This window comes from Cebus imitator, unplaced genomic scaffold (genome assembly GCF_001604975.1).
Source record: "Cebus imitator isolate Cc_AM_T3 unplaced genomic scaffold, Cebus_imitator-1.0 Scaffold386, whole genome shotgun sequence".
In the NCBI taxonomy this organism is placed as follows: domain Eukaryota; kingdom Metazoa; phylum Chordata; class Mammalia; order Primates; family Cebidae; genus Cebus; species Cebus imitator.
Window position 1 is genome coordinate 818,754 of NW_016107701.1, and position 14,047 is coordinate 832,800.

At 45.8% G+C, this 14,047-nt stretch overlaps 1 protein-coding gene across 1 annotated transcript in view; it reads left to right on the forward strand.

Annotated features, from left to right (window-relative positions):
• The window catches only part of SNX1 (sorting nexin 1), a 41,865-nt gene extending 30,649 nt beyond the window's left edge, over positions 1 to 11,216 (forward strand). Inside the window, exons 7-15 of the mRNA XM_017508054.1 lie at positions 153 to 231; positions 793 to 868; positions 3,750 to 3,863; positions 4,057 to 4,150; positions 5,581 to 5,786; positions 8,479 to 8,622; positions 9,537 to 9,617; positions 10,050 to 10,121; positions 10,776 to 11,216. Of these exons, the coding sequence (XP_017363543.1) occupies positions 153 to 231; positions 793 to 868; positions 3,750 to 3,863; positions 4,057 to 4,150; positions 5,581 to 5,786; positions 8,479 to 8,622; positions 9,537 to 9,617; positions 10,050 to 10,121; positions 10,776 to 10,826 (917 nt within the window). The 3' untranslated portion in view covers positions 10,827 to 11,216. The remainder of the gene's footprint in view (positions 1 to 152; positions 232 to 792; positions 869 to 3,749; positions 3,864 to 4,056; positions 4,151 to 5,580; positions 5,787 to 8,478; positions 8,623 to 9,536; positions 9,618 to 10,049; positions 10,122 to 10,775) is intronic.
• The last annotated feature ends 2,831 nt before the right edge of the window (positions 11,217 to 14,047 follow it).

Here is a 14,047-nt window from a genome sequence, read left to right on the forward strand (position 1 = left end):
CTCCTGTTGACACTTTAAAAAAAAACAGAGTTATCCTCTTCATGATGATTTATGGTTAATTCTGTTTTAGCAAGGGCTCTAGGAGGTCCAAAAAAATAAAAATAAAAAAATAAAAGATTTATAGTTATTTTGCTTTTGAAATTCCATTCTAGGAATGACAAAAGTGAAAGTTGGGAAGGAAGATTCATCTTCTGCAGAATTTCTTGAAAAACGGAGGGCCGCTTTAGAAAGGTAAGTGCTGTACAGCCATTTTCCTCAATAACGTGAGCACAAGTAAGAAGCTGAAAGTGAGTCTTAATGATGAGACAGTCCATTGAGTTAGAGATGAAACTTAAATGAATTGAAGTTGCAAACCTCCTTATCGTCTCTTACCATTTCCTGAGTTGCTTATTTTCCCACCTTGGGAATAGACCATCTTCTGTTTTATCCCTATCCTCAGTAAGCAGGCAGTCATACTGTTAGGCAATCAAATATGAATGGCTCTGAGGTTTCTTTTTGACCAGTTGTTTTTCTGTGTGTTTTTGGAAATATCAAGAATGTGAACTTGAATATGCTTACAAAAGGAGAGTCCTACTTAAGTGCCTTATCTGAGGACTTTTTTTTCTTTTTGAGATGGAGTCTCGCTCTGTCGCCCAAGCTGGAGTGCAGTGGTGCAATCTCGGCTCACTGTAACCTCCACCTCTGAGGGCACTTTAAGTAACAAAAGACATGGCATCACTGCTAGCACTGTGTGACACCCAGAACCTTCTGAGGCCAGCTCAACTAACCAGATGATAACTGCTTACGTTTTAGGTACCTTCAGAGGATTGTGAATCATCCTACCATGTTACAGGACCCTGACGTCAGAGAGTTCTTAGAAAAAGAAGAGGTTAGTATTCAGTGCAAACTGAATTTCACAATTTATATCTGCCCCTAGTGAAATGAAACTGGTTCATTCTAAAACTATGTGAGCACTTAACATGCCTAGTACCAGACTATATCCTACTTTTGTGTGAGCCCCTGAGAGTGACAGGTATTTTTCAGCCTTTGAAATAAAAGAAGCTCTGCCTGTAATCAAAAGCAATTGGTTGTAGAGGTCAAATGGCAGCCTAGCATTGTCTTACTGGATCAACACAGTGATCTCTTTGGCAGGCCGTTGGCATGCTGTAGGTTACTTCTTGGCTCAAATTGAATGCATATTTTATGTGAGGCGGGGCATTGGTTAAAAATCAGTTAGCACAAACCACAGAACTGCCGTGTAGCAAAAGTGTTAATTGAAGTAGACAGTCTTTTTTTTACAGTCCACGCATAAGCTAGTCATGATTGTCAAAAATTGGAGACAGCCCAATTGCTAACAGTGGAAGAATTACATAAAATATATCAATACAACAAATACTTGGTTCTCATCGTAAACAAAGTATACAGAAATGTTAGTACATGGAAGCATACATTAAAAGAATTATAAAATGTAAAACCTGAAATAGCATATAAATACAGCTGTAGGGTGGGCACGGTGGCTCATGCCTACAATCCTAGCACACTGGGAGGCTGGGACGGGTAGATCATGAGGTCAGGAGTTCAAGACCAGCCTGGCCAAGATGGTGAAACCTCGTCTCTACTAAAAATACAAAAATTAACTTGGCATGGTGGCGTGTGCCTGTAATCCCAGCTACTTGGGAGACTGAGGCAGAGAATTGCTTGAACCTGGGAGGTGGAGGTTGCAGTGAGCTGAGATTGCGCCACTGCACTCCAGCCTGGGCAACAGAGTGAGACTCCATCTAAAAAAAAAAATAAAAAAAAAAAAAATAAAGAAAGAAACATGTAAGTCATTAGGGATCAAAAGAAACACTGGAGTAAAATGTTTTATCTCACAGGAAAGCAAACTAGAAGGAAGTAAGTGACCGGGTAGGGCTGTCGTTTTGTTTAATTTTTATTTTTAAATTTTTCTTTCATTTGTATATAGTATGTGTTATTCCAGTGAAGAAAATGATACTAAATAAATGAGATTTTTTTTAATGAACTGTTTTAATTAAAAACTCCTTGTCAAATGCTTGAAACCTTTTGGTCTTCTCCTGTGGATATTCCTAAATCCCTCTTCCTTTTCACCCTCTCGTCTCTACTCCATACCTCTAAGCAGGGTTTGTCTGTAGCAGCACTGTGGACACTTTCGGTCAGATAATTCTTTGTCGTAAGGATCGTACTTTGCATTGCAGGGGATTTTACCAGCATTCCTGGTACCTACCCACTAAATCCAGGTAGCATCCCCTCCCTAATTATAACAACCACAATCATCTCCAGACATTGCCAAATATCCCTTAGGAAGCAAAGTGGCCCCATGTTTAGAATTCCTGCCGAGCCAGGCACAATAGTTCACACCTGTAATCCCGGCACGTTGGGAGGCCGAGGCAGGCAGATCACCTGAGGTCAGGTGTTTGAGACCAGCCTGGCCAACATAGTGAAACCCTGTCTCTACTAAAAATACAAAAATTAGCTGGGTGTGGTGGTAGATGCCTACAATCCCAGCTACTCGGGAGGCTGACGCAGGAAAATTGCTTGAACCTTGGAGGCAGAGGTTGCAGTGAGCCAGGATCACGCCGCTGCACTCCAGCCTGGGCAATAAGAGCAAGACTGTCTCAAAAAAAAAAAAAAAAAAGAACTACTGCCATAGAGTCCTGAACAGTAAAATCTGACATTTTAGCATAATGTGCTGTATATGCTATATATTCTTCAGCATCCTTTCCATGCCTTAGAGAGTACTGGGAAGACTGAACATCAATCAAATTGTTTCTAAATATTTGGCATGCTTGGCTACTAGGTCATCCCTGAAAGTAGCTTTGATCTGAATAAATAATTCCCTTGTCCTTGGATATTTGTTTACTGAAGAAAATGCGAACACAGCACAGTTTTAGTCTCTTAAGACTTTTAAGCCCAGTTGTATACAAAGTATGCTAATCCAAGGGAAGGTCTGACTTTTAACAAGAGTATGCTTGGTACTTAAGCATTTCATTCCTGGGTAGGCAGACAATCTCAATTTTAGGTTGCCTGGTCACATAACACCCCAGTCCACTTTTTTTCTGTATAAAATATCAAAAGCTGAAAATGTTGCTGATTCTTTTTAACATGGTTCTTTGATTTTTCTTTTTTTTTCTTTTTTTGGAGAGGGAGTCTTGCTTTGTTACCAGGCTGGAGTGCAGTGGCGTGATCTCGGCTTACTGCAACCTATGCCTCCTGGGTTCAAGCAATTCTCCTGCCTCAGCCTCCCAAGTAGCTGGGACTATAGGCCGCGTGCCACCATGTCCAGCTAATTTTTTTTTTTTTTTTTTTTTAGAGAAAGGGTTTCACCATGTTAGCCAGGATATTCTCGATCTCTTGACCTCGTGATCCGCCCGCCTCGGCCTCCCAAACTGCTGGGATTACAGGCTTGAGCCACCGCGCCCGGCCCAGTTTTTGTTTTTTTTTTTGTATTTTAGTAGAGATGGGGTTTCACCATGTTGAACAGGATGGTCTCAATCTCCTGACTTGTGATCCACCTGCCTTGGCCTCCCAAAGTGCTGGGATTATAGACATGAGCCACCGCACCCAGGCTGGTTCTTTGATTTTTCTTTATGCCCATGTTAGTTGTGGATTCCTCAGGCTGCCTTTGAAAACAATTTACAGTTCAAATAATTGTCTGGCAAGTTTTGGGCATGCCATCTGATGGATACTAATTCTTCTGAACCTAAAATAGGACTAGCAGATAACTTGCCATTCCTGCCTTCTTGGTCTTGTAGCTGCCACGTGCCGTGGGTACCCAGACGCTGAGTGGTGCTGGTCTCCTCAAGATGTTCAATAAAGCCACAGATGCTGTCAGCAAAATGACCATCAAGATGAATGAATCAGACATTGTGAGTAGCCCTGTTCCTCTTACCTCCACCTTCCCCTGAGGCTTATAGGTCAGAACCCCTAAGGAGTCCTAAAATTTCTGAGATTAGAAACTTGTTAATATTTCAGTCCCTTTTTAAAAAACAACTGCTGAGAAAAGACTGTAGTGCACCCATAGAAGTAATCTCATTAAAGCTCTGGGCTTTTGTGTTTCAGTGGTTTGAGGAGAAGCTCCAGGAGGTAGAGTGTGAGGAACAGCGCTTACGGAAACTGCATGCTGTTGTAGAAACTCTAGTCAACCATAGGAAAGGTAACAACCTCTGAAATGCACTTGGAGCTAGGGGAAATTGTTGTCTCCAGTGAGCTGGAGATGGGAGGGCATGCTGTTCCCAATCCACTCAGCCATCCAAGTTGAAATTCTCAGCCCACTGGGTCCTTGATGTTCTGATAAAAAAAAAAGGTATGCTTTGCATCGCCTAGCAGAAAACAGGATTCAACCACTGTGGGCATTGTACTTTTCTACCTGGGAGGGGTGCAGGGAAGCCGTCCCAGATACAGCGTGACCTGGGGATATAGGCTTCTGTTGATTTCAAGTTGATGGCTTATATCCAAAATGATGTCATACATGCTTTAGCTACATAGTCAAACCAGCAATGTGTAAATGCAGGGAAACCACCTGTCTCCTGATCCTTCTTTTTTCTTTAGGGAAATTTGCTTAAGAGCTAGTGAAATTTTCCCAATTTGAATATTTTCCCTCTCTGCCTTAAACATGCTGATAATTAGAAATCTAAACAGACAGAAGACCCATAGCATGAGGCCAATGGAAATAAGTGTTGGCAAACTATAATCTGGCCCATGGGCCAAATCTGGCCCTGGTTCCTATTGCCATAAGCTATAAGTTTAGGTTTTTATATTTTTAAAGGAATGAATGGGGGTAGAAAATAATCTGTAGCAGAGACTATGTGTAACCTGCAAAGCTTAAAACATTTATTATCCGGCTCCTTTACAGAAAGAGTTTGCCTGCTCTAGAACATGCAGGACTCTACAGTGTTCACATGCATTTACTCTTGCCTCCTGTACATACAGGCCACCATTCATGAGCTTTAACATAAATATAAGAATAATTTATGGCAGTGCGGTGGCTCATGCCTGTAATCCCAGCACTTTGGGAGGCTGAGGTAGGCGGATCACTAGGTCAGGAGTTTGAGACCAGCCTCACCAACGTGGTAAAACTCCATCTCTACTAAAAAAAATACCAAAATTAACTGGGCATGGTGGCGTGCACCTGTAATCCCAGCTACTCAGGAGACTGGGGCAGGAGAATCACTTGAACCTGAGAGGCAGAGGTTACAGTGAGCCGAGATTATGCCACTACACTCCAGCCTGGGCGACAGAGCAAGACTCCATCTCAAAAAAAAAAGAATAGTTCCTTTGGCCTGTTTGTGTTATTCAATGACTGGCCTTTGGTTCTCTAGGGATATTGGAGCTGCTTCCTTCAGGTAGGCCTAACCCAGTGAAACTCAGGATAGCTGGTGCTTCTTCCTCCTGCTCCTATACCAGGCCACATTCTCCTTCCTCTCCAAATACAGTTAACTGTGGTGTAAGTGACTGGATTGCAGAGCCCTCCGTTGCCAGACATGCAGTGGGCAGCATTGCTAAGACATGCCATGCAGTGTCGGCTGATTTGTCCCTTTTCCTGGTGAGATCAGAGAGGCCTCTGCTGTCTTTTCCTCCTTCCAGAGCTAGCGCTGAACACAGCCCAGTTTGCAAAGAGTCTAGCCATGCTTGGGAGCTCCGAGGACAACACGGCATTGTCACGGGCACTCTCCCAGCTGGCTGAGGTGGAAGAAAAAATTGAGCAGCTCCACCAGGAACAGGCCAACAATGACTTCTTCCTCCTTGCCGAGCTCCTGAGTGACTACATTCGCCTCCTGGCCATAGTCCGAGTAAGCTTCTGTTTCCTTTCTTCCTCCTTCCCTTGATTTGATTTGTCTTTCCTTTGCTTATCCCTTTCTCAAGACAGTTTCATCCCATTCTAGTTTGTAAATAGGTGTCACTTTTTCTACTTTTAAGAGAAAAGGTATCCTGTAAACCAAACAATCTATTCACCTGTTAGCTAGTTATCACTGAATCATTTTGAGGCCCACAGCGAAGATTCCTAGAAGCACTTGGAGAAAAGACCACTCTTGAATTTCCAAATAGTCGTCCCTTATTGTTGAAACTGGACAGTGTCCTCCATGCTCCTTTCTTGAAGCAAGGTTCCTTACAGACCTGCTGTCCTGACCCCTTGGAGCAGTGACTTCCTCAGTCCTTTGGTCTTTGCCTCCTTAACAGTAAGCGGTGGCTTTGCTCTGGTTAAGAGCTCTTGCTGGCGTCCACTTGTCTTTCCAGTGAGGGCAGTCAGGTAACTACATGGAACTGGCTTGGCATTACATGGAAGAGGGCAGCCAGGGGGCTGAGAGAGCTTGTACCAGAGCCCTCCCTGTGCTGTGCCACCCCGCACTGGTCACATTCCAGCCCGCCCCGCATCAAGCACCTCACTCTTTCTCCTGGTGATCAAGCACCGTGATTTCCCGTGAGCACTCCTGGCAGTTAACGTAAAGGAATCTTGACAGTGGTATTCGCTCTCAGATGGCCTCTGTGAGACGGAGGAAAGAACCAAGAGGGAGCCTGGCGCCTACACTATAAGGGCCCAAGTCCATCCCTGACTTGGCTTGCAATCAGGATGTATGAGCCTCAGAGTTAGAACAATGCCACTCCTGGTTTCCCATCCCCAACTTATCTCCCGTAGGGAGCGTCTGGGTTGTGTCAGGAGCAGAGCTGTTCCCAGGCTGTCGCTTCCCCCATCCCCGGGGTGGAGTTGCTTCATAGAGGCTGTGAGGTTGCTCATTGCCTCTCCCGCTGCTGTGTGGTTTGCTGCTAACTCCAGAGTGATAAGAGGCTTGAAAAATAAGCTGCTACGTAATTCTTAGAACTGATCAGACTACTTAGACTGGAGAGGCAGCCCCAGGAAGGGCACTCTCTGGGGGAAGCTTTCTGTGAGGAGCATTGCTTGGGTCTCTGGAGAGCACAGCTCTTGGATATAGCCCCCAGGCAGAGTGAGCCTGCCTCATCCTAGAGCTCCATGGGCTAGGGCTGGGCACAGAACTGTGAGTGGTCTTTTCTCAGAGACCCTCCACCTGCCTACCTCATGATTAAGGTGGGATTGGAGAGAAGAGCAAAAGTTTCTTTTCTTTTCTTCCCTGAGCATGGTGCCAGACCACTGTTAGCCCCGTGGGTTGAGCTTGAGTCTTACTTGGATATGATATTAGCCCTTTACCTAATACTTTGACATTGAGGTGTTAAGATGGGCAGGGGAGCAGCAGTGACAGTGCTAGGGCAGGTGAATTTGGTGGTATTGCCCTCCACAAAGTTCAAGTTTGGCAAAAGCCTTCACAAAGGAGGCATAGACAATATTCAGGGAAGGCCAGGCCTGGTGGCTCATACCTGTAATCCCAGCACTTTGGGAGGCCGAGGCGGGTGGATCACCTGAAGTCAGGAGTTTGAGACCAGCTTGGCCAACATAGAGAAACCCTGTCTCTACTAAAAATAGAAAAATTATCTGGGCATGATGATGAGTGCCTGTAATCCCAGCTACTTGGGAGGCTGAGGCAGGAGAATCACTTGAACCTGGTAGGCGGAAGTTGCAGTGAGCCGAGATCGTGCCATTGCACTCTAGTCTGGGGGACAAGAGTGAAAAAAGAAGAAAATATTCAGGGAACTTCTGCTGGGTGGCTGGCCCCAGGCACAGATCCTTGACTCAGGCTGCTGCTTGCTGCATATTAAGTGAATCCATGGGTGTGGTTATTCAGGCCAACAGCTTCCTCCCCTGGAAATGTTGATTGTGGTCAGGGAGCTGGAAACAAGGAAAACTGGCAAGCAGATTTTGGGGAGCTTCTTGGAGGCCTTGGTAGCCTAGAGCAGGGGAGTGTGTGGTTGGGAAGAAGCAGTGTGGCCTTGTGGTGGTTTGAAGGGTTGATTTAAAATGTGTCAAGCTAACCTTGTACATTATTTGGGTGTCAGTTTCAAGGTTGCGTCCTTAGCGTGGAGTTCCCTGACATATTTCCCAGGCTAATCTAGGACCCTAGTTTCATGTTATAGTACCTGCTGCTTTCCCAGTAGTCTGCCTACTTATAAGTATCTATTTGTAATTGCGAATGTAATGGTGGCCTTTTCCATTAGATGACAAGTTCCATGAAAACGGGACCATGAGTTTCATCCACTGTGTTCTTAGCCCCGGACACGTCGCAGGCACTCAGGGAAAGTCTGTAGCCTTATGAACTGACTGATCTGAGGGAGGTACTTTTGTAAGGCATAGTATTGGTCCCTGGCATGAGGCCACCTACTGGCTCCCTGCCATCCAGCCCTGGGAGTAGCATGAAGCAGCATGGCGCTGGCCTCCTGGAAGCTTGGAGAGGAGTCTTACCCAGGCTTTGCTCCTAGACATTAAACTTCCCAGCCAGGCACTAACATGTGGCTGCAGAACCTGCCCTTGCTCCATCCGTCCCTAGCGCAGCTGCTGGGAGAGCCTGTCCCGAGGCAGAGACAGCAGAGCTCTTGAAGAGCTGGCTGTGCTCCTCCTCAACCCCACCCCCACAGGCTGCCTTTGACCAGCGCATGAAGACTTGGCAGCGCTGGCAGGATGCCCAAGCCACACTGCAGAAGAAGCGGGAGGCTGAGGCTCGGCTGCTGTGGGCCAACAAGCCTGATAAGCTGCAGCAGGCCAAGGATGAGATCCTTGAGGTGAGTCCCCTGAAGCAGCCCAGCCAGGGGGTTCTATTGGCTCCAAATGAACCCAGCTCCCATCCCACCCAGGGGCTTGGAACCCCACAGCAGGAGACAGTGCTGATTAAGTCTAAAGGGTTGTGGCTGCCGAGGAAGCCTCTGAGAATGACTCCAGACCTTCCTGAAGCCTGGTCCCCCTGTTCTCCTCCTACTCTACCCAGACTTGTCAAATCGGAATCTCTGGCCCGGCATGCTGGCTCACACCTGTAATCTGGGCACTTTGGGAGGCCAAGGTGGGCAAATCACTTGAGGTCAGGAGTTCGAGTCCAGCCTGGCCACCATGGTGAAACCCCGTCTCTATTAAAAATACAAAAAATTTTGTTGGGCATAGTGACGTGCGCCTCTAGTCCTAGCTACTCAGGAGGCCGAGAGACAAGAATCACTTGAACCCGGGAGGAGGAGGTTGCAGTGAGCCGAGATCGAGCCACTGCACTCCAGCCTGGATGACAGAGTGAGACTCCACCTCTAAAAAATAAAAAAAATCTCTGCAGGAGGGGTCCTGGCTGGGTCTTTGAAAAGCTTCCTAGCTGATTCAGATATGCCTTCTCATGAGAACTAAAAGGTTTTCCAGGTCTACCACCGCTGCTGGTGAGTACCTAACCTGGAGGCTGCTGGAGCACCAGAGCTTTCTTGAAGGACCACGCTTGGTCCCAGATGCCTGGAGCACAGGCATCTCTTTTCCAGCCAGCCCCTAAGGCGGCCTTCTGCTGGGCTCTGACTTACATGCAGAATCCCCTGTGACACCTCATCTTATCCACAGGGACAGAAAGACGTAATGATCAATCAAGAACTCATGTAAAATTGCTGTCCAAATGTGAAGTCTTAATAATGATGGCATAATATGAGGTGATCCTTTCTTTCTTTCTTCCCAGTGGGAGTCTCGGGTTACTCAGTATGAAAGGGACTTTGAGAGGATTTCAACAGTGGTCCGAAAAGAAGTGATACGATTTGAGGTGAGACAGAAGGTCCCACTTCTCACTTAGCATACAGTGCTTGGTCCGTCCAACTCCATTGGGTAAGGAGATGGAGGTGCCAGTGACTTGGCAATTCTCATGAGCAGGCGTGGCCTTCTTTGGGGGGTGTGTGTGCTTGTTCACAGGCACAGTGGCACACTTACACTTGTGACTGGACCAGAGCAATTAGACACAAAGCTTGCAGCTGCCACATACCTTCAGCCCTGTCCTTTCTCCTCCACTTCCCATCTCCTGCCCTCCAACAAAGCCTTTCAAGGCCTTGGCAGTCCTCTTTGGCTGGAAATTACAGCTATTTCCCCTGCTGCTTCTAATTTCTGAGACTATGTTTGGCCTTGGTCAGCAATAAACACCACCAACCCATCAAAAGGGAAAGGAAAAACTGGTCGGTCAGTGTACAATCTTGTCTCCTAGAAAGAGAAATCCAAGGACTTCAAGAACCACGTGATCAAGTACCTTGAGACACTCCTTTACTCACAGCAGCAGGTATGTAAGTTGTGCCTGACCTTCATCCTCTACTGTCTGCTCCAAAGGCCGGCTGCCTCCTTGGGGTTTCTGCGACAAGATGTGCAGGTCCTGCTTCTGAGGGGCTGGGCCCTCCTATAGTCAAACATTGAAAATAACCCCTGCTGCTCTGACATGGAGCATCCAACAGGATCTTTTATTAAGCAGGAGGGCCCTGCGCTGCTGCCCTCATTCTGAGGTGAGTTAGTTTTTGAGGACAAACTCCATCTCCCTGTAACTGCTTAGCCTTCCAGCAGCCACCCCATGATACCACCTGGCCCTCCTGAGGCTAAGGCCTCATCAGTATGCGAAACAATGGCCCCACTGCGAGGAGCTAACTGAGCCAGGAAAGTTGTGGCCACCACAGGCATGCTCCCTCTGGGTTGGAGCCAAGACTGTCTTCAGAGACTGGCCTTGCACTTGGGGCTCAGGAACTGCTGCTTCCCCTAGTGAGAGGGAGGTGTGAGGGTCATGTGGTGTGTACAGCTGCTGGGAGCCTGCCTTTGTGGGGCGGAGGCGCTTGGGGAACGCCAGGACATTGGGGAACGCCAGGACATTGTGCTTGCTTCCTCCCAGCCTGGCTCAGGCTCTGCCACTAGGTGGGGGCACTTGCTTACTGTCCCCACTTCTTTGCAGCTGGCAAAGTACTGGGAAGCCTTCCTTCCTGAAGCAAAGGCCATCTCCTAATGGACCAAGGACCCCAGAGCCCACTTGTGTGACGCTGCCTTTTTATACACTGTCCTCCTCCACCTTGATGGACCCCCCATCCTGCATCCTGCATAGGCTGGACTTAACCCCTTCTTCCCTGTCCCCATGACCACTGTCCCCAGTTACTCTGACCATTATTTCATTTAGCTTCCATATATATTTTCTTACCTAAGAGAATAGTTTCCTGCTTTAAGCAAAAGACCTACAATAGGTGGTAGAATTATGGGATGGGGTGGAGTATTGATATAAATATATAAATACAAATGTATATTTTTCAGGATGTGGTTTAGGAACTGGGAATAACGTTTTCTGTTACTCCTGATGGTGCCATGAAAAGGTTATGTAATAAAATATTTTAAAATCAGGTCACATGACTCAGAATGGTGGTGCTTTTTGCTTAGGCTGGGAACAGTTGGGAATCAGGTCTGGAATACTCCTAACCAAGAAGTTGCCCAGGTATAGTAAGTTTTTCTCTACCGTTCACAAGTTTTTGCTGCTGCTTCCCTCTGGAAATGGGTTTTCTTTCTCTCTGCCTACCTCAGCTACCTGTTCTGAGGATCTCAATCTGTTTCATATTCCCACTTCTTAAGGGAAGGAGTTTTAAAAACATCTCTTAAAATAAGAGGAGCAAACCTATTCTCCTGCAAAGGAGGCAGAGACTTTCTTTCTCTCTCTTTTTTTCTTTGGTATCCCCATTGTTAAGCAAGAGCCTTTCTCTTTTATTCCTCCTGTTTCCCTAAGCTGCTCAGGGCTCTCTGAGTCTTGCCCTCTGATGGCAAGTCTTATATATAAACCTATTTTTGTCGCCCATCAAAACACATTCTCAGTAGACTGTGTGAAGGTGTGAAGGGCTGATAAGGACTTGATGCTTTATCTCCATAGACATGAAAGCCATGCCCTCTGCCTCTAGATAGGGTGATCTGATCTAGCCATCCCTTCTGCTGGACTCTGAGCTGCTGAGCCGTAGGAGGTTCAAAGAAGCTCTACTGTTCTGTGCCCAGGAGGTAGCTTGCCAGCAGGAGCCCCCAGACACAGCCAAAGGGTGTTCACACAGATCTCTGCCAGTCTGGCTAGGGGAGGCCAGAGTCTCAGGTCAGTCAAGGCTGGGCTTCCCCCTTAGCTATGTCCACAGCTGCTCAAGCTGTACTCATCAGAGTGGACTTTGAAGCTCCTTTGTGAGCTCGAGCCGCTGACTGCCACTGTGGGAGCCTTGCCACCTCCAGCCCAAAGACGCTTCTGCCATAGGGGCCCCAGGTCCTGCTCTATCAGTTCTCTTTAGTGGGGGGCCAAGATTTGGGGCAAGCTAGCCTGAGGCAAGGAAGTGAAGGAAACATGCTGATTTCCTGTGCAGGGGCTCAGCCCCAGGGGAAGGGTCAGTGCTGCAAGGATTTTAACAGGTGAATTTTTTGGAAAAAGTCACTCTCTACCCCTCAGTATCCTTATCAACTTTGGTTTTATCCTTCTAGTCTTTATTATATGCTTGCTTTTACATAGTTGTAATAATATACACATAAAATATTTTGTATCCTGCTTTTGACATTCAAAATTGTACATGTTATAAGCATATTTCCATATTGTTATATAGCTTCACAAAGTTGATTTGTAAAGCTGTGTGATTTGAAGGCTTCCATAGGGTGACTGTACCATAATTTTCATTCATCCCTTGTTGTTGGGTTCTTGGTCGGGGGTTGTTTTGTTTTGTTGGTAGCTTTCAACTTTTTAATATAATTTCAGATTTACAGAAAAGTTGCAGGACTATCACAAAGAACTCCTGTATATCTTTTATCCAAATTTACCAAGTGTTTACAATCTATCCTATTTGCCTTATCTGTATTTCATGTTGTCTTAATCATTTAAGAGTAATTTGCAAGATACCCCATTATGCCCCAAAACGGTATGCATCTCCCTAAGAACATAACATTCTATTCTAAGAGAAGGAGAGAAATCTTTTAAGAATCTGTAAGTATTCTTTTAAGTAATATTATGAAAATCAGGAAGTTGAACAGTGATTTAATACTGTTATCTAACCCGTGGTTCATGTTTAAATGTTGGCAGCCTAATAATGTCCTTTGTGGCTATTCTTTTTCCTTGTGCAGGATCATGTGTTACATTTACTTGTAAATGTGTCTCTCTCAGTACTGCAGATTCCTCAGCCTTTCTTTGTCTTTCATTACCATGACATTTTTGAAGACTACAGGCTGTTTTGTTGAAGGTTCCTCAATTTGCATCTGTGTGATGGTTCCGCATGACTAGATTAGGGTTCTGCATTCTGGGCAGGAATATCACAGAAGCGATGCGTCCTCAGTGCAGCGTAATCAGCATATCATGTCAGTTTATTAATATTGTTAACTGTGTTCACTTGGTTGGGTTGATGTCTGCCAGATTTCATTTTAAATTTACAGCTTTCCCTTTGTAATTAACAAGTAATTTGTGGGGAGATACTTTGAGACCATATAAGTATTTTGTTTCTCATTCACTATTTAGTACCAGTTGATTAGTCTTGTCTGAGTTATTACTGTCATGATTGACCAACACGATTTCCTAACTAACTCCATAATGCCTTCTACATTTATTGGCTGGCATTCCATTTATAAAGAAAACATCCTTTCTCACCATTTATGTATTCACTTGTTTATCAGTATGGATACAGGGATTCCTATTTTACTCAAAGTTGCAGGCCATTGCTTTGATTTTATCTTGGTTCTCAAATTGTCCCAGATTTATATCAGCCTCTTATGTGTTTTTAGCTTGTCCCCATCATTTTTCAGCCCTTTCTTACCTTCTGGTATAACAAGATGTTTCAGGTTTATCTGGAATGTTCCCTGCCCCAGCCCTGTCTGCAGGAAGGATTTAACAACATGGAAAAGGAGGCAGACTGGAATCAGCCATTTCTCCAGGGAGTCTTGGTTCCTTATAATAGAGAATAGTATTTCTTTTTATTTGATTTGATGGTTATTATTGAGATGGAGTCTTGCTCTTGTCACCCAGGCTGGACTGCAATGGCGCAATCTTGGCTCACTGCAACCTCCACCTACCGGGTTCAAGTGATTCTCCTGCCTCAGTCTCCCAAGTAGCTGGGATTATAGGCACCCACCACCACACCTGGTTAATTTTTGGTAGAGATGGGGGTTTCACCATGTTGGCCAAGCTGGTCTCGAACTCCTGACCTCAAGGGATCCACCAACCTCAGCCTCCCAAAG